This window comes from Lissotriton vulgaris, chromosome 2_1, assembly GCF_964263255.1.
Source record: "Lissotriton vulgaris chromosome 2_1, aLisVul1.2, whole genome shotgun sequence".
In the NCBI taxonomy this organism is placed as follows: Eukaryota; Metazoa; Chordata; class Amphibia; order Caudata; family Salamandridae; genus Lissotriton; species Lissotriton vulgaris.
The window spans coordinates 1,844,228,673-1,844,254,679 of record NC_141687.1 but is presented as its reverse complement, the minus strand read 5'-3'; the positions used below and the strand labels follow the sequence as shown (position 1 = coordinate 1,844,254,679).

The 26,007-nt window shown below is 47.9% G+C and overlaps 1 protein-coding gene across 1 annotated transcript in view; it reads left to right on the top strand.

Moving 5' to 3' along the window:
* The window catches only part of AAGAB (alpha and gamma adaptin binding protein), a 184,343-nt gene that overhangs the window by 97,551 nt on the left and 60,785 nt on the right, over positions 1 to 26,007 (top strand). Inside the window, exons 3-4 of the mRNA XM_086958008.1 lie at positions 1,952 to 2,048; positions 4,891 to 4,980. Of these exons, the coding sequence (XP_086814134.1) occupies positions 1,952 to 2,048; positions 4,891 to 4,980 (187 nt within the window). The remainder of the gene's footprint in view (positions 1 to 1,951; positions 2,049 to 4,890; positions 4,981 to 26,007) is intronic.

Below are 26,007 nucleotides of genomic sequence, written 5' to 3'. Positions count from 1 at the left end.
TGAGTGCAATAGATAGATAGATAGAGGGAGGGCGATAGATAGATAGAGGTAGGGTGATAGATAGAGGTAGGGCGATAGATAGATAGAGGTAGGGTGATAGATAGAGGTAGGGCGATAGATAGAGGGAGGGCGATAGATAGATAGATAGAGGGAGGGCGATAGATAGATAGAGGGAGGGCGATAGATAGAGTGAGGGCGATAGATCGAGTGAGGGCGATAGATCGAGTGAGGGCGATAGATCGAGTGAGGGCGATAGATAGATAGAGGGAGGGCCATAGATAGATAGAGGGAGGGCCATAGATAGATAGAGGGAGGGCCATAGATAGTTAGAGGGAGGGCCATAGATAGTTAGAGGGAGGGCCATAGATAGTTAGAGGGAGGGCCATAGATAGTTAGAGGGAGGGCCATAGATAGATAGAGGGAGGGCCATAGATAGATAGAGGGAGGGCCATAGATAGATAGAGGGAGGGCCATAGATAGATAGAGGGAGGTCCATAGATAGATAGAGGGAGGGCCATAGATAGATAGAGGGAGGGCCATAGATAGATAGAGGGAGGGCCATAGATAGATCGAGGGAGGGCCATAGATAGAGTGAGGGCCATAGATAGATAGAGAGATAAATAGATAGTGAGATGGTTGCGTGTATGGGGTGGTTGTGTGTGTGCGTGGGATTGTGTGTGTGGGGGGGTTGTGTGTGTGTGTGAGGGGGTTGTGTGTGTGTGGGGGGGTTGTGTGTGTGTGTACATATTTATAGCAGGGATTCAATTTGTATTCTGATAACTAGTCGGCATTCGCAAACATAAATCATTCAGCAAAAACAGTACCCATTATTCCCCAAAATTTCTGACTGGAACGGACAGACAGACACACACGACCTGATAAATTAAAATGCTGAAGTAAACTTTAATTTCCACAAACCTTTTCGCAATAACCGAGGGACTCGTGTACAAAACATTTGCAGTTGCAAAGCCTGAGAATCACAGTAAAAAAAATCAAGCTTTGCGGATGATTAAGAAAAGACTTTCCGGCTTGTAAATGGGAGTTGTAACAAATTGTAAATGAGATTGCCCTCCTCCTATTTGGGCTTCACAATGGAATGTAAGAAAGCTTTGCAACTGCAATGGTGGTTGCAAACCACTGATCACATGTCGACAACTTAAAGGGGGTGGCCTCTTACTCAAATTGGAATCTTCTCTTTCGGAAAATGGGAAATGATCAAAAGGCAACAAGGGTCGCTGACTGTGCCAGAAAATGAACAGTGGACAATTCCTAGACATCTCCTGCCCCCTTGGATATAAGGAAAACCCAGTTACCATAGGTTTACTTTATGGGATCAGGGACACTACCAAAACAAGATGTTCTCCGACAGCAGGTCATCCAAGTCAAGAGTCTGTGTTTTCTTGGTCACTTTGCAGAAGAGCTTTGGAAGCTGTTTTAAGATTTCATGCAGAGTATTTGCATAAGCTATCCCCGTTCAGAGGCTCCAGTTCTGATTGACCCACAAAACAGGCCAAGGGAGCGACCTCAGACCACATCTATTTGTCAGCTTCCACTGAAATGTGCTACATAAAGTTCAAAGGCCTAAGCCTTTCTCTCTATCAAGGTTCCCTAGTCCACTGTGCCAATGTTATCAGTCTCGCCATCTCCCTGAAAAATAAGTCCAGGCCCCACTGACCAGTAACTATCCAGGAATCAAACAGACCTTTAATGGGCACAGAGGATGCCATGCTCCCTTTCCTTTCGTCTGTGCTCCCATTCCAGCCCTCAGTAATGTCAGCAATACATATCTCCTGTCTGGGGGTTACGTCCTTATCTCTCCTAGCCTCTAGGCACTGTACTTAAAAACTGGAATCCACAAGCCTCCATGTTATTCACCATACACAGGCGCACACAGACATCCAAGCTCGCATCCTAGCTACCTAACCTTTATTTCTTTCCATCCCCTCTCTAGAAATGTGGTCTGGACAGTGTCTCCTCCTGGCTTCCGCTGACCGAAGATTGGTTACCTGACGTCCTGATCCTGGTCTGCGACCGAACATGCGAGAATGGTATGATTTTCTCATAAATCTATAACTGGTGCCCCCTTCAGAGTATGTTTATTTTATTAGGGTGAATGAGTGGCATTTTTCCTGAAATACTCTGAGCATGAGCACATTTAAAGTCCACCTTCACTGGCTTTTAGGTTAATTTACCACATTAGTAATTCGTTCCTACGTGGTACTTTAAAAGATTTCCACAGTAAATTTTGAATCCATTTGTTATCAAAATGTTCGTCCCATATTTGTTTGTTATTGGTATTAATTTTTTTTTTAATTTCTATTGTTTGTGGGGATATTTCCCTGGTTGTCAGGCAGGCATAAAATCTATGGGCCTCTTTAACCTTCGGCTGGCGGCCCTCAGTCCTACCAGGTAAGCAAAGGATATTCCCTGCTTCCCCAGCGAACGCCTTGGCGAGACTATTGTTGTGGGTTTGGTGCGCGAAGGGAGACAAACCATGTGCGCACATGGACAGGCAATGTGCATGCACATGGCGTCTCCTTTAGGTCTCGCCTAGTGAAATCAGCGCATGCGCTGCTTCGCCTTGGTGAGACTATTGTTGTGGGTTTGGTGCACGAAGGGAGACGCCATGTGCTCGCTCGGACAGGCGATGTGTACGCCCATGGCGTCTCCTCTCTGGCGTCCTCTCTGAAGGGTGACAGGAGATGTGCACTCTGTAAGCGTGCACATCTTCTGTCCCGCGTGAACACAGCACGCACATGGCGTGCTTTCACTTTCCCTCAGGCTGGGTGATCAGAGAAACAGCGTCAAACCTTGGTAGATATAGCGTTATTTACCTCTCTCCATTTGGTTGCTGTGCTGAGATGCATTAAAATGTAAGTGAATGTGGCCTAATAAGTTGAGGATCGTGCATGCTATAGGTTGGCAGGGTGACTGAGGAAAATGTTGTATTCTGGCCGAGTTGTGAGCTTGTACCCCAGCAAGGTAGACTCTATCTGTCCTTTTATGGTTGGTATAGCGAGTCCCATGTACAGGATAACAGTAACAACGGCTACTATAATAAAAACATGTAATTGTTATTTTATGTGGTTGTGGATGTCTTTGCAGATATAAAGTGCTATACGTATTCTGCAATACAATATAACAGTATACTTTGAGCTCAGCATGTGATGATGTGGGAGCCCATCAACCGGGCTTAGGGTGAAGTACTCACATTTACCTTGACTGGGAATTAAAGAACCTGTAGCATGCAGTGTGGTGCCACTGATGTCCTCAGGGCATCTTAAAGGCAAGTGAACAAAGAGTTACCTCATGTATGTCTGAGGGAATTGGATGAAGGCTTGGGAGAGAAAGCGCAGAACTTGTATAGGGAGGAATGGCTTGATTGTGTGCAGTGAAGTGATCCTTTTGTTCCCTCCTCAGTCTAACATCCTTGGTAGAGACAACAAACCTAAGAGTACTTAAACAAGCATTTGCAATGCAATAGGTCTCGCAATTACGCAACTAAGCTAGTGGCATTGTAAATGAATATGCCTTTTAACAAAAATAAAAAGCATTATCATTTACAATGTCAATAGCTCTACCTCGCCTAAAATCGAGACCTATTGCATTGCAAATGCTTGTTCTAGACCTTCTTACCTGCCTGACGAATCTTTCTGCTGTGAAGGTGCAACTCCCTTCACATCATGATGTTTACAGAGCCGGCACCATGTTTAAAGCGCCCACTCTGCAAATTGATTTTCAGAGAAAACAAACTCCCAAAGCAGGAGTTTTTCTCTAAACAAAGAGTAAATAGTTCCAATGCGCAAGGAGCTTTTTTCAGTGTATATGGGGGGCATTTAAAAATGTCTTCGACCACGGACGCTAGCTTCTTCCTCAATAGGGCACGACGACCATTACTGTGGTCCAGCCATGTGTCCTAGATGGACCACTAGATCAGTGGTTACAATCTTCGGAGCACGTTTACTCCACCAACTGTAGCCCACAGGCTCCTTGGATTATAGATTTTGGGGACAAAGGTTTTTGTGTGCCGTTAGGACTGCTAGATTAAAGTATTCCTCCTGCTTCCCCAAACTATAAATAATGCCATGTGATTTATTTTTTTGTCTTAAAAGATTTTGTATTCCTAACCTTTCCAACTCTGTACTTACACTGCTTTTTCTGACTTTTTTGGTGAAAGTCCGCCTAAATATCCATTCCTTTTATAGGTCGCTGTACCGATAAGGCCATGCTTCTTTGTCTTCCTCACTTACCTATACTGCTTGCTGTGTAGACACTTCTGTTGACGTCATAACACTTCCGATCTGGAGCGCTTCGTTTCTTTTTAGCTCTTTGAGTAAGCTGCCTCACGTATGCTTTTGTCTAGTCATGTACATGATCATTTAACAATCACATGTAACTTGTTTGGGCTTTGTTTTTACAAGTTTCCTTGTTAACTTTAGTTTCCTGCACCGGTTTACTTAATCGATTGGCTTCCATTTATGACAATAGGTCATTCTTGGTTTTTGCTATGTCCATGACGAACCTTTGCTTTTTCTTGTATTAAACATGTGTTGAATGGCTTTAAAAGGTTAGGAAAAGCTGGGAGTGCCTTAGCCCCTCAAAAATTGATTAGCGCTGTGGGAAAATGAAATAAATAACATTGTGAAGTCATGGATGCTGCATGAATAACATACCAACTCCTTTTTTGAGAAATAAAACATGCATATTGAAAAGGTAAAAAGGAACAATTGATTTTTTTAAAAAAGAAAGGCAAATTTTTTAAATAAGTTTCTTAAAAAATGTTATTTTTGTTAAAGAAAGACACACTTATTAAAAAAGTAAACGTGCCTTGTAGAAGTAATTATTCTGTTTCTTTTTTTCTAAACGTTCTTGTCTTTTTTTTTTTGGCAGGAGTGAGCAGACAAAAAGCTCAGGAATGGTGCATCAGACATGGCTTTGAATTAGTAGAGCTCAACCCAGAGGAGGTTCCTGATGAAGATGGTGAGTTTCTCTAATTTGTTGTTTATTAATCAGTCTGTTGTATGCGTGCCTTTCTTGTCTAAATCAGTTAGGGGAATTTGTAGGTAGCATGTTATGTCTACAGGAAAATATCAGTGTTTCAATAATACTACTACAGATGTTCTTCAAATGACTCGCTCAAGACATGCCTGATTGACTCTTTTATAGCTTAATCTCCTGTTTACGAGGTCAAATGTAAAGTAGATTAATCTCCAGCAGATTATTTTGTTCTGTTGGTGATCTTTCATTCCCTTTGACTTTGAACCTCAACTTGGGCTGTGGTCAATTGATAGTTCGATTCGCTTCTGGATTCGTTGCTTTTTCACCTCAGACAAGTCGGCTTGACCAGCGTTAACCCCTTTCTGACGTTCTCATTCACGCACTTTAGAGTAGTTAAGTCCTCTTGCCCCTTAAAGAAGCCATTGGACTACTGATGTTTTTTAAAGCACGGTGTGGACACTAGCCTTTGCAACTATTGCCCCATTTCCCCTCTCAGCTGCATGAAACTGTTTGAAGACTGTGTGGGGAGTCAGTTTTGCTCCTTCTTGAAGTCCTTGGACGGTTAGATGATGTACATACTGGCTTTTAATTAATTTCAGTTTAGATTTTCGATGAGCTTTCAAATCTCTCCAGATGGCGTTGGTATTGATCGATCAGTGGCATTTGATGTCCTGAATACCCAACCGGTTATCCAGGTGCTTGGGCAAGTGTTAGGTATGAGGTCTCCAAGGTGCTTATACGAAGTGCCAGGTCCTCAGCTTCTTGCAGAACTCAAGAAGTAAGTAGGAGGCTCTGATGTGTTGAGGGAGGTTGTCCAGGTCTTGGGTGCGAAGTAGGAATTGAGCAGCCTCCAGTTTTGCAATTGCGGATGTAAGGAATGAGTGCAAGTCAGAGTGAGACACTGCATAGGTGTATGATCTGTTGGTGAAGGTGTATGTGGCTGATCTGAAAGAAACAGGTTAGTATTAGATTCCTTCCCTTAGAATATCCCCAGGCGTCAGACTGGATCCGAAAACTTTTGCGTAGCAGTACCCTTGCGTGTCGGTAGGCGTCGTCTGCGGCTCCACGTCCGGCGTCGTTGGCGCTGGGATGACGTCGCCGGAGTACTTAGACGCCGCCCTCGCGGGCTGACGTCAGTTCTTCTTTTTTCTGCGCCAGCAATCGCCGATCCGGAAAAAGTTGTACCCATAGTGAATTTTTTGACTAACTTTTTCGATCCTTTTTGATCCCCTTTCGAAGTCTCTCGACTGCAACGGTGCCGGTAGGGATGCCCGGGTTCAAACCCTGCGCCGATTGTTGCTGAATGATGTTGGTAACCGACCCCCATCACCGGTGCCTTCACTGACTGGGCCCCGACCACGATGACAAGTCCTGCTCCAACTGCCGGGCCCTGACGTCCAAGCGACTCGAGCCTTGGCAGTCAGTCCTGCACCGCTCGAGGTCCCGGTCCGGAAGGAGGTCGAGGGACCGGTCGCGGGGCCGGAATCACCACAGTTTCGGGAGTCCTCATCAGTCTTCGGGCTCGAAGTCCTCAGGTAAGAGGCACAAGAAGCCGAAGGGCGACATCGCTCTTCCGACTCCCCCCCGACGCTCAGGCGACGCGGCCGGGGGTTTGGGGGACACCGCCCCCGCGGCTCTGCCAGAGCCGCAGGCATCGTGGCCTGCTCCATACCCGCCGGTCCCTGGGCAGAACGCGTCGCCGGAGGAGATAGACGTCTTCCTCATGGCCATGAGGTTGCTCACTCCTCCGTCGGGTTCCGCGGCGCCTTCGGGCCAAGCGGCCCGACTGGGTCCCCAAGCGGGCCGGGTGCTTCGGACCCGGTGCCGTCGGCGACTTCGGTCCCGACGCCGCAGGGCCCCGCCGGATCGACCTCACGACCTCGCTGGCCCACAGGTGTCGCCCCCGGCGCCGTCCCAGGACGACGTCGTCCCTGGTCCTACCCTCGATTCGGGTCCGGCGTCGGAGCGGCACTTCATCGCCGCTTAGAGATTTCTATTTCTATGACCCGGCCCCATACTTTGAACCTGAGTACCTGGTGATGGGTGGCGAGGAGGATTGGGAGGGGTCCGAGGACCTTCTGGCACGTGAGTGCCAGTCTTCTCAGGACTGGACAGGTGAGTTTGGGGAGGCCAGTGGTCTGGCACTTCGCCCGACACTGGTTTTGTCCCCCTCCTACCGTGGCTATGGAGGAGGGGGCTGCCTATAGTGTGGTGCTGACGCAGGCTGCCAAGGCCTTGGGCCTTGAGCTCCCCGTCGCGGCTGTGAGGACTAACCTCCTCACTGAGGTCCTTAAACCGCAGGCAAGCTCGGTCGAGCTCCTGCTGCCTTTTAATGAAGCCTTGTCAGACGTTCTTCTGGGCACTTGGTCCAAGCCCGCTACAGGTCCGCCTGTAGATAGGAACGTGGCCAGGCGCCACCGCCCGGCTCCGGGTGACCCTTGCTTCCTGTCCACCCACCCCACCCCCGAGAGCCTGGTCATCTAGGCCTCTAACTCCCAGACCGCATTCCCAACGGTTCCCCCGATCGGGAATCCAAGAGGTATGAGCAATACAGGAAAAAGGTATTCTCCTCCCTGAGTTTGGGGTTGCGGTCAGTCAACACCGCGTGCCTCTTGGGCCGTTACACCCACTCTCTGTGCGACACGGTCGCGGACGTGCTGCAACAATGTCCGGAGGGGGCCCGGACTAAACTCGCCCAAGCCCTTGAGGAGGGTTGAGATGTGGTACGGTATTCCATCCGGTGTGGGCTGGATACCACGGACTCACTGGGCAAAGCGATGGCAACGACGGTGGCGATTCGTCGCCACGCCTGGTTGAGGTCCGCCAACTTTTTGGCTGATGTCCAAAACACCCTTATGGACATGCCGTTTGATGGCCATCGCCTCTTTGGCAACAAGGCAGACCATGCGCTAGAGCGCTTTAAGGACTCCAGGGCTACGGCCAAGTCCTTAGGCCTCTCGGCCCGCGCCTTCAAGCGGGTGCCTTTCGCTCCTTTCGTGGCCAAGGAAGGGGCGCCCCCACACGTCCTGCCAGCCACGGGCCGCAGACTACCATCCAGCGCTGTGGCGGACGTGGAAACCGCCGTGGCGGCTGTTCAGGGACAACGGCGAGGCCAGTCCACACCTACACCTGCAGCATCCGCCTCAAAACCCTCCTAGTCCAAGCTTTCAGGCCCATGTGATGCCAGTGGGGGGCAGGGTTCGCCATCACCACTCCACTGGCGCACTGTCACATCGGACAGGTGGGTGCTGCAAATCGTCCGAAGGGGCTACTCCCTCCCCTTCGAGGCATACCCTCCAGCCATGCCACCGCAGTACCACCGCGTGTCGGGGGATCACTTGAAACTTCCACAAGAGGAAGTTACGGCCCTCTTGGCCAAGGGGGCCATCGAGCGCGTTCCTGGGCCAGAAGTAGGGTGTGGTTGTTACTCCCACTAATTTGTGGTACCCAAGAAGGCCCTATCTTGGATCTGCGGAACGTCAACGGCTTCCTCCAGAAGGAAAAGTTCAAGATGCTGGCTCAGGTTTTAGCTGCCCTGGACCCGGGAGACTGGATGGTAGTGTTGGACTTGCAGGACGCTTATTTTCATATCCCCATCCTGCCGGCCCACCAGCATTACCTGCGGTTCACGGTAGGCCACGAGCACTTTCAGTTTACCGTGCTCCCCTTCGGCCTTACCAGCGCCTCACGGGTGTTCACGAAAGTGATGGCGGTGGTCGCAGCTCATCTGCGCAGATTAGGGGTTTGTCTTCCCCTACATACAGTCGTCAGCCACCTCCAGACTACGGCCGACCTCCTGCACCTGCTGGGGTTCTCCATCAATGTGCCGAAGTCACACCTGTGTCCCTCTCAGAAGCTCCTCTTCATCGGAGCGGTTCTAGATTCGGCGCAGTTTCGGGTTTATCCTCCCGAACAGCAGGTTTGGGATATTCAGGCTCTGATTCTGTTCTTTCAGTCGTTATCCCGAGTCTCGGTCAGGTTGACGCTGCGGCTTCTGGGGCTGATGGCCTCCTGAATCCTTCTGGTTCATCACGCCAGGTGGCGGATGCGGGCTCTGCAGTGGGACCTGAAGTTTCAGTGGGCCCAGCATCAGGGCAACATTTCCGACCATGTCTTGATCTCGGAGGACACTGCAAGACAGTTGCAGTGGTGGCTCACGGACCGCGATTGGGTTCAGCGGCAGATCCCTCTCCCTACCCCAACCGGAGCACGTAGTTGTGACTGACGCATCTCTCCAGGGCTGGGGGTGGCCACATGGGAGAGGCGGAGATCAGAGGCCTCTGGTCTCCGGCGGACTCCTTGCTCCACATCAACCTTCTGGAGCTGCGGGCGATCCGGCTTGCACTAAAGGCATTCCTCCCCTCTGTCCGGGGGAGTGTAGTGCAGGTGTTCACGGACACCACCGCTATGTGGTACTCCAACAAACAGGGCCGGGTGGGGTCGTGGACCTTGTGCCAGGAGGCTCTGCGCCTCTGGCAGTGGCTGGAACATCAGGGCGTGACCCTGGTGGTTCAACACCCGACAGGTTCCCTGAACACCAGGGCGGACAAACTCAGCTGCCGGTGCATGATGGATCACAAATGGCGTCTGAACTCTGACGTGGCGCAAGGCCTCTTTCAGCGGTGGGGAGAGCCTTGGTTAGATCTATTCACCACAGAAGAGAACGCGCAATGTCATCAGTTCTGCGCGTTGCAATTTCCAAGGCGGCACTCGCTCGGAGATGCTTTTCGTCGCGAGTGGAGTTGCGGTCTGTTGTACGCCTTTCCGCCTATACCACTTCTGCCCAGAGTGCTGAAGAAGATCAGACGCGACCGGGCCCAAGTCATCCTTGTGGCTCCGGACTGGGCACGAAGATATTGGTATCTCGAGCTACGCAGCATGTCTGTCGATCCCCAATTCGTTTGTCTCTTCAGGAGGACCTTCTGTCGCAGCAGCTGGGGACGGTCCTCCACCTGAACCGGCTTGGAGATTGAGCGGCAACAGTTGAGGCCATTTGACTTGCCTCCTGAAGTTTGTAATGTGATTCTGGCAGCCAGGCGTCCCTCCACAAAGTCGGTATACGCCTGCAGGTGGAACAGATTTGTGGCATGGTGCACAGCAAAGGCTATGGATCCACTTTCTGCCCCCCTTTCTGAGGTTCTCCTCTTTCTTCTATCTCTTGCCCAGCAGGGCTCTGCTCTGGGCACTATCAAGGGATACCTTTCTGCCCTTTCCACCTTCTTAAGGCTGCCTGATCAGCCTTCTTTGTTCAAGTCGCCGATTGTTACTAGGTTCTTGAAGGGCACAGTGGGACTTGAACCTGATTCTGACTTACCTGATGTGCGCTCCCTTTGAGCCGCTTCATAACTGTCCTCTCTGTCTTCTTACACTTAAGACTGCTTTCCTGGTTGCCATCACCTCTGCCAGGAGAGTGCGTGAGCTCCAGGCTCTTTCCTCCAAGCCTCCTTTCCTTTCTGTCCATCCGGACAAGGTTGTGTTGCGGACAAGCCCCTTTTTACTGCCCAAGGTAGTCGCAGCCTTCCACATCAGGCAGTCCATCATCTTGCTCACCTTCTTTCCACCTCCACATCCCTCTAAAGAGGAAGAGCGGCTCCACCGTCTGGACCCAAAACGTGCGCTCTCATACTATCTGGATCGCACACGCCGGTTCCGGGTGGATGATCAACTCTTTGTTGGTTACGTGGGCACTAAGAAGGGACGGGCAGTGCACAAACTGATCATCTCTCAGTGGGTCGTTTTTTGCATCAACGCATGCTACTCTTTGGCTAATAGGGAGCCTCCTGTTGGGCTGAGGGCCCATTCCACTCGGGCCACAGCGGCTACTACTGCCCTGTGCTGGGGAGTCCCCTTGCAGGACATCTGTCAGGCATCTACGTGGGCCTCACTGCACACGTTCGCAAGACACAGCTGTCTGGACAGCGAAGTCTGGAGGGATGGCTTCTTTGGCCGTTCCGTCCTCCAGGACTTTCTGGTGTGATTATTGGTTCGCAGACCCATCACCGGGCTTGGTATTGCTGGGGTATCTATTCTAAGGTAAGGAATCTAATACTAACCTGTTTCTTTCAGATGCACAAGTTACTTACCTTCGGTAACGATATATCTGTAAGAAACAGTAGTTAGTATTAGATTCCTTACGGCCCCACCCATCCTCCCCGTTCTGCGAACTGGTATCTAGGGTTAGGGTCATCCCCTTTCAGGGCCCTAGTTTCATGGCACCAGTGTTGGTTTTTATCATGGCTCTGCGTTTCTGGCGCGGAAAAGCTGTGTATAAGAACTGACGTCAGCGCACGAGGGCGGCGCCTAAGTACTCCGGCGACGTCATCCCGGCACCAACGACGCTGACGACGGACGCGGAGCCGCAGATGACGCCTACCGACGCACAAGGGTACTGCTACGCAAAAGTTTCCGGAATCAGTCTGACGCCTGGGGATATTCTAAGGTAAGGAATCTAATACTAACTACTGTTTCTTACAGATATATTGTTACCGAAGGTAAGTAACTTGTGCTTCAGGTATTTGATCCTGTGTTGTGTTGGGCTTTGTATATGTGCATGAGAAGTTTGAATTGGCTGCACTTGTGAATGAGGAGCCAATGAAGCTTCTTGAGGTGCGATGTGATGTGGGTGCGGCTTAGATATATTGTGTATGTAAGTTAATGGGGGAAAAAATTGAGAAACCACATTGGATGAAGCTAAATAATGGAAAACCAATTTTAGGATAATTTTAAGGTAATGCAAACATTTAAATAAAAGATGATTTTAAGGAACAATTCAAAATCACATTAAACTTGGGTAGAATGTAGTGTCAGTGAGTGTTTTTTGGGATTAGGGATGGATGATGTTTAAGGGTGCTGAGAGATTTTAGTAGTCCTTAATGGGTGTAGTTCAGATGTAGAAATGGGTTTTTGGTGTTCAAGAATGGTTTCAGTTGGGGTTGATGAGGATTTCTTAGTTATCAGGAACTGATTGAGTTTAGGAGAGTAAGTGTTTTTTAGGGCTCACAGGTGAGTGAAGAATGTGCTATTGATGGTTTTTTAGGGTTCTCGGATGGGTGAGTTTACGGTTGATAAGGGATTTTAGTGGTGTGGGATGGGTGGAATTATGGGCAGAAAGGAGTTTAGGTTGGCAAGCGGTTTCAACTCAGGAATGGGCAGAGTGTAGGAGGGGTGAGGGGTGTTTAGGGGTCAGTGGTGGGTGGAGTTTAGGGGTGGTGAGGGAGTTTAAGGGTTCAGAAATGGGTGAGGTTTAGCATATAAAGGTTTTTACTTAGGTCTCAGGCCTGGGTGGAGTTTAGGGGTAAAAAGGGCTTTTAGAGTTCACCGATGGATGGAGTTGATGTATGGTGAGGGGGCTTTATGGTTTTGGGGTGGGTAGAGTTTAAAGCTAGAAAGGGTGTTTAGGTTCAGGGATGGGAGGAGTTTAGCTGTGATAAATGGTTTTTATGAAGCATGAATGGACGGATGGATCTTTAGGGGCTGTGAGGAGGTCAGGATGGATGGTGTTTTTGGCTGATGAGTAGTAAGAGAATTAAAAGTATCCGAAATAAGAGTTTTACTATGTAAAATATATAAATACAAAACATTGTCTCCTGAAGCAGCCTGCTGAAATAAATCCCTCTGCCAAATATGTTTCTGGAAGTGAGACCTCCAACATTGTACTTACACCTTGAAAATAAGCATGCAAAAGCCAATTTTGAAAAGACATTCTATGAATTGGTTTTTATGGAATCTTCATCCTGCAAAATTCCATTAGGTAAAATGGCTTCTCAGCGATGGTATTACATGAAGTCGTTCTTTAGGTCTCGCACTGCGAACCGATCGCGAAGCGATCGTCGCTGCGAGACTCTATTGCAATCATTTCTGATTCCAAGGAGTCAATGGAGACAGGAGACAAGTGATGTGCACGCGCGCGTAAACGGATCAGGTCACGCGCGCCTCCTGTCTCCCATGGCTCCTTGGAAGCAGACACACACGCATGCACACACACATACAGACACCCCCGCGCATACACACACACACACGCACTCACACACAGACATAGAGAACCCTCCCGCAGCCGAGCATACACACACGCACACACACGCACGCACATAGAGAACCTCCCCCCCCACCCGCCCTCCGCCGTGCACACACACACACACACATACATACAGAACCCCCTCGGCCCCGCGGCGCTTACACACACATCCCCTACCTCGGCTCGGCGTGTCTTCTCATTACAGCTTGCGCAGGGACAGCCAACGCGCACGGCGACGGCGTCTCCTGCGCTACAACCGTGGTTTCGGTTTCGCAGCCTAACCTTGCCATTGGCTGTACTGCCGCCAATCGGCACTTGATTAGCTGCAGAGCAATTACGCAGCTTTGTCCCTGATTCTTGTAGAGTTCCCAGAGCGAGCAGTACGGATTCTTCTGGTATGTTGGAACCATCTGCGAATGTTAAAATAAGCATTTTTTTGTATTGACAAAAAGCAAGGCGTAAATGTTTGAAAGTACTGCAGCACCACTGATCTCACCTGCTGTACTGCCGGGCCGTCCTCGCTGTGGGGCAGAATACATTTTATGGCTGCACTATTGCCGGTGAATACTTACTTCTGAGTCGGGAGCTTGGCCGGGCCCAGCGAGAGTGCTGCCGATAGGCTGCCCTGCAGTGTGTGATCCCACGACAGACCCGAGTGACCCCATCGCCTTGTGAACTTGCATCCGGTACTGTTATCTGCACTGATGCAGATATCCTGACAGTACTAAAGTCCTTGAAGTCAGGCTTTCCAACGGACCCATGTCCGGCTCGGGTGCTCAGGGGGGTGGCTGAGACAGTATGCGGGGAGGTCACTCAGATTGTTAACCTCTCTTTTTCCACTGCAACTGTCCCAACTTGTTGGAAGCAGGCAAAACTACTGCCGCTTCTAAAAAAGTCCGGGCTGGGTCCAGCCGCCCGTCCAGCTACCGGCCTATTTCATTATTGCCGGCTCTGGCGAAAATCTGTGAAAAGATGGCCTTTCATCAATTAGACAACTTCGTGGAGACCTCTCATGCCTTGCACCCTGCCCAATCAGGGTTCCGGACAGCCTATAGCACTGAGACCGCTTTGGTGGAGGTATCAGAGGCCATCCGGGAATGCCTGGATGGAGGCGGCAGATCAGTTCTGATTTTGCTAGATCTCTCTGCCGCCTTCGATACGGTGCCCCACGGACTCCTCCTCTCCAGACTCTCAGATATTGGCATTTCTGGTCTAGCACTTGACTGGCTGACGTCATTCTTAACCAACAGGACGCAGCAGGTTTGGATACCACCATATGCATCCCAGCCTAGGCTACTCTCCACGGGTGTCCCGCAGGGGTCTACTCTTAGCCCCCTGCTGTTTAACGTTTATTTGACCCCTCTGATTTATTTGGCGGAACATATGGGGGCAAAAATTATGGCCTACACCGACGACACCCAACTTTTGTTTACCTGGCCAGGTGACAATTTGGATACGTCGGCTGTTCAGGATTGCCTCTCCTCTGTCTTCCGTTGGCTTGCACTAGCACAACTAAAGTGCAATGAGGATAAATCCGAGGTCCTTTTCTATGGAATCTTCCCCGGTAATTTCAGAGATCTTCTATGGCCACATGACATTCCCTGTCCAAAATCGATGGGCGGCCCAGCCAAGAACCTGGGTGTGTGGTTTAGAGATAATTTAAAGTTTGACGACCATATCAAAAAACTCACAGGTGTCTGTTTTGGAACCCTCAAAGCCCTGCGCAGATTTTTTCCCCTACTCCCAAGAGATGCCAAAGAGACAATGTCGCGTGCCCTTATTCTATCCAGGTTGGATTATGCAAATGCCCTATTTATCGGCATACCATCCTATTTGATCAAACGGCTCCAGGTAGTCCAAAATGCGGTAGCCAGACTCCTGTTTAATATTCCTAGGAGGTCTAGCGTCCGCTCTCACCCGCGTAGTCTCCACTGGCTGCCGGTGGCACAGCGAATTCTCTTCAAAGCGCTGGTTCTTTCCTTCCGAGCGACGCATGAGATCGGGCCAGTGTACCTGAGAAAACGCTTTGCACTGTATGTCCCCAATCGCTGTCTTAGATCTGCCAACCAGTGTAGGATGATCCTTCCAAGATACAAGTACGCTAGGCTTGGTGGCCAATTTATATCTGTCATGGTAGCTAGAGCTTGGAATGCCCTTCCTCTCCACCTACGCATAATGCAGAACATTGTCCATTTCAAGAAAGGCCTAAAGACCCATCTGTTTGATCTGTCCATTTAATGCTTCTATTGTTCTCCTTTCTGCTTTCCTCACACACCCACCACGCGCCAGGATACTCGAGAGTAATAGAGCGCGCTATAAAATATTTTATAACATAACTTATAACATAACTTTTGGGGATTAGGAATAGGGCCGCAGCAGCTCCTCCAACCTCGCTGCTGAGACTCGTGCCGCAGCGGGAGCCAGTTTTTTGTCTGGTGCAGATGAACAGTATGTAGTGCTGCTGGCCGCGGGTGCCGACTGACTGTCTTGCAGTCTGGGCTGTTGCACGGCAAGTCAAGCGGAGAGCAGGACTCACCGCTGCCCAGGCTGGCGGAGAAGAATGGAATCCCGTCTGGATGGGATTCCCGCCCCCCGCGATTCGGCCCAGATCGGCAGTCTCATTCAGAGTCACTTAAGCAGGCCAGTCGCTCAACAGAGTGGGTATACTAAGCTCCGCTGCTCCCCGGAAGTATGAAGGGCCACCTTGGCCCGGTGGTATCACATAAGTCATCACGCGGCGAGCGGGAGGGCCCGATCCCAGCCTATCCGGCTTGATACCAATAGCCGTGTTCAGTTGGAACCTGGGCTATCATCTGCATCGCGAATCGTAAGTAAGTGTATATGACAGAGCTGATATGATTAATATTAAAGTGAACTGTGACAAATATTTGCTTGTGTTACAGAGTCATCATGATGCCAGTGCCCAGCTGACTCATGTTCTAGCGGGCGACACAACAGACCTCGGGGTGGTCGGCCGTTCAGCTACTGATTTTTATACTATAGCTCTCAGTGTCTTTTTCAAAAATTGTTCAGCCGGCTGGACGCTGCGACCGGGCTGTGACCTAGGCTATCGTGTGCCATAGCCAGCCTCTCCTGTGGCTTGCCCTCCCCCCAACAGTAACAGTACTATCAGATTAGAAAGGCACTAGGTTAGTACCTTTCCATTTTCTGGTGCTTTGCAGCAGTTTAAAGAGTTTTTCGTTGCTCATATACATGTAATTTGATATTTATGTTTCACTCATCTTCCTTCATTGCTTGATATTGCTCGCGAGAAAGTGTCACTCGTAGTCACTGAAATGTGACTCATAATTCCACTAACATTATTAAAATGTCACACATAGCAATCTGAAACCTTGTTTTTTTTCTCGCGGCAACAAACCCCCACGAAGATTGCCCTGAAAACGTGACTGCACACATTAATTTAAAAAAGGCAATTCGGAGATTATGCATTCTTGCTTTCTAGGCAGTTAAATTCCTTGTGTTTCTGCTTGCATTGTCTGTCGTAGCTACAATTTTTGGTTGGTTTCTTCTGACGTCACAGTTCCCGTTATTTTTCTGGTATTTTATAGTTTTTGTTCCCCCTCGACCTTCTTGTTTTACAAGTCATTAGTGTCCGGAAGGTTAATCCAGTTGGTCCAATTGAAGGAAGTTAAGGCCACAGCTCGCACACTGCATACAAAGCCTTGAGCTGGCTACATTGTGTCCTGACAACATTGTTTTTACTGTCGCCACCTCAATATTTTGACCCCTTGTGTACCTCCTCACACATTTTCACAGAATTACAATTGCAACGGGAATACCCTCCCATTGCTCTGTGCACCCTGCAAAGAGGCCAAGCATTGGATGGCCACATATTACAAACACTTTTTTGAAGTCACTGACAAGCACTGTGTTAAACTCGCACTGCTTTCAGCCTCACCTTTAGCGCTCTCAATTGTGCCTGCTATAAACACCTACTCAGGAGTAAATGTTTCATGGAAAAATAAAGAAACACAGCACCCTGGAAATAGTTTACTTAATCTTGCATTTCCTAAGAATGTTAAACGGGAAATAAAAACAAGAACTAAAATACTGACCTGGATTACTTACATTTTTTTACATAAATTATTTAGAACTCAATCAGTGTTTTTAGCCAGTGAAGTTAAGGACCTGAATATAGGGCCCAATTGTGACCTGTTTCAATATTAGTTTTTAATTACTACCTAGTGTGAGATTGAGTGCACGCTTCCAGCCACACACACACACCACCAGCCGTCAGTGCACTCTTTCACTGGGCATACACAGCACCAACAATCAATGCACACTTTCACCAGGCACACACACCACCAGCCATTAGTGCACACTTTCACCAGGCATACACACCACCGGCCGTCCGTGCACACTTTCACCGGGCACAGGCGCCATCAGCCATCAGTGCACGCTTTCACTGGGCACAGACACCACCAGCCGTCAGTGCACGCTTCCACCAGGCACACACCACCAGCGGTCAGTGCACACTTCCACCAGGCACACACACCACCAGCCATCAGTGCACACATCAATTGTTAATGCATCCACAATTAACTATTGGAGCAATCGCAGTATGGCACACTTTACTATTAAACATATTCATCTAAAGCACAGCTTGCCACCATTGCTACAAAAAAATACACTTTTTTTGGCCTACAATTTAAAGACTTTTGTTGCAATTGGTGTTGCAATATTTCGCAATGCCAATAGCTCAAACTTAATTAATGCGAGACCTATTGCATTGCAAATGCTTGTTCTGTTAAGTCACATACAGCCCTATAAGATACTTTGCTCCAGACTACAAGACGTAGACATTAGAGGTAATACATTCTGAATCGATTTCCTACTCCAAGTCCGTTTATTTAAATATAATCTTTCACCTCTGCCAAATACTACTTTGCCTGCATAGAGCCTTCAGAGACAAATCTTTGCCTTCTATTTGAAATATCCATGTTGGGCCTTGGGCTAAAGTCACCTGTTCAGATGGTCTCTTCTTTTATAAACCAATACTCTTCAGGTTATGAGGTGGGAGGCTAGGCAATGATTGCCAGTAATTGGGAAGTTATAGGTTCAAACTGAACGGTGCTAAGATTGGCACTATTATAAATAAGGGAGAGCAGAACAATAGACTCCTTCCTACTGATGATCGTCCGTAGGCCATGCCCTACACCGCCGAAGACATTGAAGAGCCTGTGCTTCAGGCTCAGCAGTGAGCTGGAGTTGATGGCTCAGGCAGCTTCTATCTCCTTTTCTTTTCACCTCAGACAATTCATAAAGCATGCCCTAATGCACCCAGTAAGGTTAACATTCTTGGGGCCCTGGCCACTATTGTTTCCCCTGAATTTGAGACTTGCCAAAACTCTGGTGGCCCACTTCAGATTATTGAATACTCAGCTGCTAGATTGGTGGTCATTCATTCACGCAAGTTCTCTGTGGAATAAGCTTTATGTGAACAAAACAAAAAAAAGTTTCCCTTTTACTGCTTGAGGTGTTTTTGGGTGCAACAGTGTTGCATTTTGAGAGTAAATATAGGTTTGTGTTTAACCCAGGGCTTGGTCGGTGTAGCGATAATACTACTGCAATTCTGGGAGGGATCTATTTTGCAAAAGCTGGAAAATGAAAAGTACAGGTTACACACATATTGCAGGAGGTACATTAAAGCACTTTTTAAAGGTGCTTGTTGTAACTTGTAACAAATTATTCACAATCTGTTTATTGGTTGCATTAACCTACTGCGCTTTCTCAGTGGAATTAGAATGTGGCCAAATGAAAACACATTGATCCCCACAACAGGTGCACCTAACCATAATCGTGTAATTAAAATGTGACCTGGAGGCAAAATCTATATCATTAGCCCCTTGAACTGTGTCATAGATTGGTACGGCAGAAAAGTTAGAATTCTGACATAGTCACAGGTTATCTGTCACCATAGTCACATTTTAACATAAAGCATAAACTACTTTTGAATGTTCATCTTTTCCCTTTTGCTGACCCTCTTTTTGAATTCTGGTTCTTTTGAGATTGTTACTGTTCCTTCGATTGCTTCACAGTTTTTTGCTAACAGCTTGTTTTGCTTATTAATTTTTTTTCTTTACCTTTTTGATATTACGTGGCAACAGCTCATTTTAGGTCTCGCCTGGCGAAAGCAGCGCATGTGCTGCTCTCGATATAGAGATGACCTTTTGGAATCAATTCTCCCCAAGGTCTTACGTGCAAGCGTCTGCATGGACAAAGATGGCTGCTCCCTCCATCTGTCCAAAGCGGACAGCATGCGCATGACCGTGGGACAGTGGACAGTCTGGCGCCATCTTGTTAAAGACGCTGGCTTCCTTCAACTCTGGCTCCGTCAAGAATTGTGCACGCGCGCATGGCGGCATACTTTCACTTTAAACACAGCGTGCTTTCACTTTAAACAGTGCGTGTATGCGCGTGATGGACTCAGAGTTGATGTAAGCGGGTGCGCAACTCACAGGAGCCCCAGCCCTGCCTGCCTCTCTCAAGCAGCTGCAGCCGCCCTGATGGAGTGTCACACAGGAACGCCAGCCCTGCCGGTCTCCCTTGTTTTTTCAGATGACGCGCGGCGATTCCTAAATGAAATGACTGCAACAATGGCTGCTTGTCCTTGATTGTATCTTAGGCGAGGAACTGGCACAGATTTGGTGTTCTGTTTGATGCTTCGTTACCTCTTGCTTTATACGTACACCTGGCATGCACATGGTTAACTTTAGGTTAGGGTTATGGCAAATACTCGAGAATATTGAGTGTATTTCTCCACTTACTACTGGCAATGCACACATTCCCAGGGTCGAGTCTGAAAACCCCTCTAGTGTGCTTCAGCCGTTCAGCTTGATATGCTTTTAATATGCTTCATTGTGTTGTATTTATCTGTTTCCAGCCTAGTGTCTTTTTCTACCGTGGACTTTGGTCCTGAATAATATACCGTCCCATCATCGTTCCTAGAAACCATCGTTCCTAGAAACCAGCCTATGCATTCAGAACATCTTAATAACCACCGATGCCCCTTGCAGGCATGTTGGGCTCTCCAAAACTGCGCTATGATTTGGATTTATACACAAGTCAGACTTAGTACAACCAATCTAATCTCAGTGCCTCTGGCTGGGATCGTGTGTCTGAGTATTAATAAAAGCTAGTTTGCTTGATGATAATGAAAACTGAATTATGGGTAGATTTATGCCCTCCCAAGTATTGTTTTTGAAGGTAAAAAATAATAAGCTAAAAAGGACTAAACATTGTTATACACTTACAGATGGAAAATGTTCACTGTGGGGTAATGGGTTTTAAAAATGAAATTCCTTTCTCATACATTTTCATCTCAAGGATGGGAGTGCCATTCGTGTTTCGCATCTTATTTAAAGCAGACAGATGTAGAAAATATACATAAACAGCAGCATTTCCAGAATTGTTATGCCAGAGTTCTTGGTTTTATGCTTTTGATATTTTTGTGGCCCAGCAGCTTCTAATCATTCACAGTGGTGCACTAAGGGACATATTTGAGAAAGACGAAAAGAAAATGTATCTCAAAGAATTGTGTGTATTAATGTCAGGACAGAATTGCATTCTTCTCTAGCTCATTGAATCTCGTTGTGGTTAGAGTTTGCTCGAGTCTGCGGTCTTCCGGTCATGTCACCCCAGTGGGTTGCCCCATCGAGCCTGCCTGTCTCCTGGTCTCATCACTGCCAATGCGGTGACCCGTCGAGCCTGCCTGTCTACCCGTTGCATCTCTCCCAGTGGGGTGACCCATCGAGCATGCCTGTCTCCCGGTCACATCACTCCCAGTGGGATGACACTTCGAGCCTGCCTATCTTCCTGTCGCATTGCTCCCAGTGTGGTGACCCAATTCTGATTTTGAGCTGGGAAGGGGATGCGCTTGGGAGACCGGTTTACTCATTAGCAAGAGCGTATTCGATGTCCAGATAAGTCATTGGCGCCTTGCCGTTCTCCTTCTAGCCCTCTCAGCTAAGGGCCACAATAATGGACATCACCCTGATATTAAAGACTGCACGAAAACCTTTTTTTTTTAATGCAGACTGCAGTTAAAACAAGCATTGAAAATGCAATAGGTCTTGCCTTTGATTAAGTTAAAGCCATTTGCTTTGCTAATGGTTTTGTATAGCAAAGTAATTGGCTTTAACTTAATCAAAGGCGAGACCTATTGCATTTTTAATGCTTGTCTTACTCTGTCCTCCTTCTCATTTGTTGCTTTTCTATCTTTTCCTCTTCTTTCATCTTTCTGTCCTATTTTCTCTTGCTTCAATTGCCTGATGCTGGTGAAGTGAAGAACGTGGCAGAATCTACAAGCTTTTTTAACTCTAGCTCATAAGAGACTCTACTGAGTATAGAGGACAAGAAAAGTACCTGAGTGTCCCGCATGCGTTTTCTGAGACAGTCACACACTCAGTCCTGTCAGAAACCTTATAGACCCACACACATTGCAGACACACTGTACAGACAAACACCTTTTAGACCCACACACATTGAAGACACACTGTACACACAAACCTATCAATCAACAAATGCACACACAACCATCCAGCATGATACACTGTCCCGCAGAGACACCCTGCACTGCGAGATACATTCACACATTCATGCTTCAGACACTCTGCCTGTGTGTATGCAAATACACAAACACTTCATGGAAACAGCTCCTGCACAGTCACAAAACCTGAAAAGACAAACGCCCCTTGCAGAAACAAGAAAAACAATTGCACGGATACACACAATTACCAGACATTACTACCCACCCATCACTGCTATCTTTTGCAGACTTACACCCTGCAGACACATATATCCCTTGCATACATGCTTACATCCATCAGACAACCAGCTCTGATCCTAGAAAGCACACTCCCTCTTCCTCTCTCCTGAAACTTACAAACTATGACACTAGAAAATATGCTCTCAGACCCAGCATACCGACCGACCCATTGGCACATCCTGCTGCCTTGAGGAATGAAAACCGAGGTGACATGGCATCAGAAGAAGGGATTGGGCCGGGGATTGGTTTTTACACCTCCAGCAAGTACTAGATGATGCAGACTTGGGGAGAGTGCAGAGACTGCCTGCAGGAAAGATCATGATGTCCTGTGGAACCATTAGTGAAACAAGAACTTAATGCTTGGATCAAACATCTATGTAAAGAAGACCAGAAGTTCTCATTGGAGTCTTCATCTAGTGGTGCAAGTTGCAGTAAAAATAATGGAATGGCGTTGCGGGCAGAGGCCGTAACATTCATACAGTATCTTGAGAATTTAAATATGATAACGCAGCATCACATACTGAAGATATCATTGAAAAGTGACGGTATCTCGATAAAAGACCGTTTTCTCTTATGAAAACAGGTTTAAATGTTTAATGCGAGATTCACGGATGAAATATTGTGGACAGAGAAACGCTGCAATGATAGTCTGCCATCAAGGATTGCCTTACAAGTAAAGGGACATGATAAAGAAAAGAGGGTCTTACACATGCGGTAAACGAGGTTCCTGGTGCACGTGGACCCAGTACTGAAGCAAGAAATTGGGACCAAACCAAGCAGTATGAATCCCTGCAGTAACACAAGCAGCCCTTTCAGACGCACACCACTTTCAACACATCCCATGCCCACGCTCAGCAGGAGATGCATTACTCAGCACACTGACTGCCAGCATGGAAGGAAAAGATGTGAGCCAAGGACAGGTAAACTTCTCAGCCATGCACAATTAGTAGCTGAAGCCAGCCAGAAGGAGGAACTCCTACCAGGCCCAGGGTGAGCTGGCAGCACAGGGAAGTGGCGCAAGGAACTGAGATGAAAGGACTGGAGGACCAAAGATGCAAGGCGCGTGCCACTGGACAGAAAAGGTGGACCTTGGAGCCTGAGGAGGGGCAGACATATGAGACTGAGGAGAGAGCAAAGACTTGGGGATCGATCCCCATGTCATAAGGCCTCTTCATTCTTGTCAAAACACGGTCAGGAGGATAACCCCTCTTACCGCAGAACTTTTTCTCCGCAGGGAATCACAACGTGAATTTTACAACGACCGCGTCGTGATTCCGCATACCATTACTCCCCAAGTCAGAACAACGACTTGCGGAGGTGTTGAATGTAAAGTCTAACACCTAGTGTCCGCACAGACTGGAGTTGGAATAGTAAATTATACTATTCCAACAACCAGCGCATCCCCCTCCGCAAGTCGTTGTTCCGACTTGCGGAGTAACAGTATGCGGAATCAGAACGCTGTCGTTGTAACAACCGCGTTGTGATTCCCTGCGTGGAACAAAAATGCGGGATAACGTCCTATATTCCTGTCATTAAGCTGCGATGTCTCTTTCACTCACTTGTGGCATTTATGCTCTGCTCAAAGTCTTATCATGTATAATACTGTCTCCTCGTGGGCAATCTGCTGTCCCTGCAAACATCCTCGAATTCTTGTGCCTGTTACAACACTAGCCCGCCCCGGAGGCCAAGTCCAGACTATTTTCACAAAAGGAAAGATATACTTTTCCCGAGGGTGTGCTTAAGAATCTCTGAGGCCAACCTGGGCCTATAGTCCACTTCTCCAGTCACAGGTCTTCACCCCTTTTCCCCGGAAATGGGATTTGTAAAAGCCATCCTGATTTACTGTAACATCCAACTGCTACAACCTGGTTGCGTGTTACATTATCTAATGTCTTCTTTTCCCTAAGAAAAATCCACTGGGCTCGGGTAATACAAATTCCCAAATTCGTCTTCTCATAATTTGCGACTCTCTGGGCTAGGCTGTAAATTCAGTGTTTGAGGCTCACAAAAGATAGCATTCATCTGTCCCATTTTGAAATGGGAAACGTTTTTATAAGCAGTCCATGTCCACTAAAGGGACAGGTACTAGTTCCTGTTTGAGAAGGCAGGGTGGGTACTGGCAGGAGTCATTTAAAGTACTGCTTGCTTCTCCAAGGCCACCCGGCTTAATTACCGAATGGGAAACCTGTCCCATGGGTGTAACTTTCTCTTTACAATTAAGTTACCTCCCCAAATCTGGGATCAGTAACTGTTCAATGGTTTGCCATCGCAATTGTCGTCCAAACCAGTGATGCATACCTTTGTGACTTGTGAATAGGTGAGGGATGCATCTTTCACAACCTTTCGTATTCCAAATTCAGAATGATTGCACTTGTAAATGGTATTTTGTACATTGTAAAAAGCCATTACGCAGTTGCAAACCCTTTGATTTTGTGAAACACAGGCCTTGTGGCTGTGTTTTAGGGAACGTTCCTTGCTTCTGTACCACCTTCACCCTGTAGTGCCATGAAATCTTCCAGATATATGCACATTTGACAAAAGCCTTGTACCATGGCATAACATTGTGTGATTATTAAAGCCTTTCCTGATGGTAAAGCAGTGTGCAGTTGAATATTGATATTGGGATGCATTTAACGTTTTGAAAACCCTGCCGTTGCCTGTTCAGCAGAGACTGGTCCCCTTCACTTAACCCCTTCGATGCTCATGACGAGCTCAGCTCGTCATGAGGCACAGTTGAGCTGTGCTTATGACGAGCTGAGCTCGTCATGAATAAATGAGCTTTCAAAAAAGTCAGCACCGGAGGGGAAAACCCTTAGCAGCCAAAGTGTTAAACATATCCACCACTTGTGCAGAATTTTACAGAGTGCTCTCGCATACAATAAAAGTGCCCTTATAGTATAAACGTAATGCAGGACAGGCCACCATATCATGGTGATCTTCTAGGCGTTATTTTAGTTTGACTTAAATGCTGTTTCTGTGAAACAAAACTGTGCTGGGAGTTTTCCATTACTTACTTTTCTAGCACAAGGGTGCCAGGCCTTACATGGCAGACACAGGTGGGAACATCAGCATCGGAAAACCTGCTCTAAAGATGATAATCATCTCAATATTCGGAAACTGTCAGACCTGTGGCTGGTGGACCACCAGTTAAGAGTATCCCACGTGAAAGCTTGCTGAGATTTTGCTATCGCGTGGCAGGTGGCCCACTAGGCAAGAGTATCCCATGTGAAAGCTTGCTGAGATTTTGCTATCACATGGCAGGTGGCCCACTAGGCAAGAGTATCCCACGTGTAAGCTTGCTGAGATTCTGCCATTAGATGGCAGGTGGGCCACCAGGTAAGAGTATGCCACGTGAAAGCTTGCTGAGATTCTGTTATCACAGGGCAGGTGGCCACCAAATAAGAGTATCCCACGTGAAAGCTTGCTGAGATTCTGCTATCACATGGCAGGTGGCCCACTAGGCAAGAGTAACCCACGTGAAAGCTTGCTGAGATTCTGCTATCACATGGCAGGTGGCCCACTAGGCAAGAGTAACCCACGTGAAAGCTTGCTGAGATTCTGCTATCACATGGCAGGTGGCCCACTAGGCAAGAGTATCCCACGTGAAAGCTTGCTGAGATTCTGCTACTAGGCAAGAGTAACCCACGTGAAAGCTTGCTGAGATTCTGCTATCACATGGCAGGTGGCCCACTAGGCAAGAGTATCCCACATGAAAGCTTGCTGAGATTCTGCCATCATATGGCAGGTGGGCCACCAAGTAAGAGTATTCCACGTGAAAACTAACGGAGATGCTGCCATCAGATGACAGGCAGGCCACCAGGTAAAAGCATCCCACGTGAAAGCTTGCTGAGATTATGCTATAAAATGGCAGGTGGGCCACCAGGTAAGAGTATGCCACGTGAAAGCTTTCTGAGATTCAGCCATCAGAAGCCAAGAAGGCTCCCCACCTCTAAATGTAATGAGGCAACCACAAGTGTGGAGGAATGCCATATCCACCCTTTTAATGCACATATCTTGTGGTGCCACACCCTAATTGATTCAGAAAAGGGGGCGGTGATGAACAGAGTGTCTGAATTAAGCAGACCACTCTTACCCAGTCCAAAGATCAGGGCTTGATCCATCACCGTTTTTTAGCTCACTGCACCATCCCAGCTCAGAACCTGGCTACATGCAAATTAGTCTGTCCCTGGCCCAGTGCATCATGGGA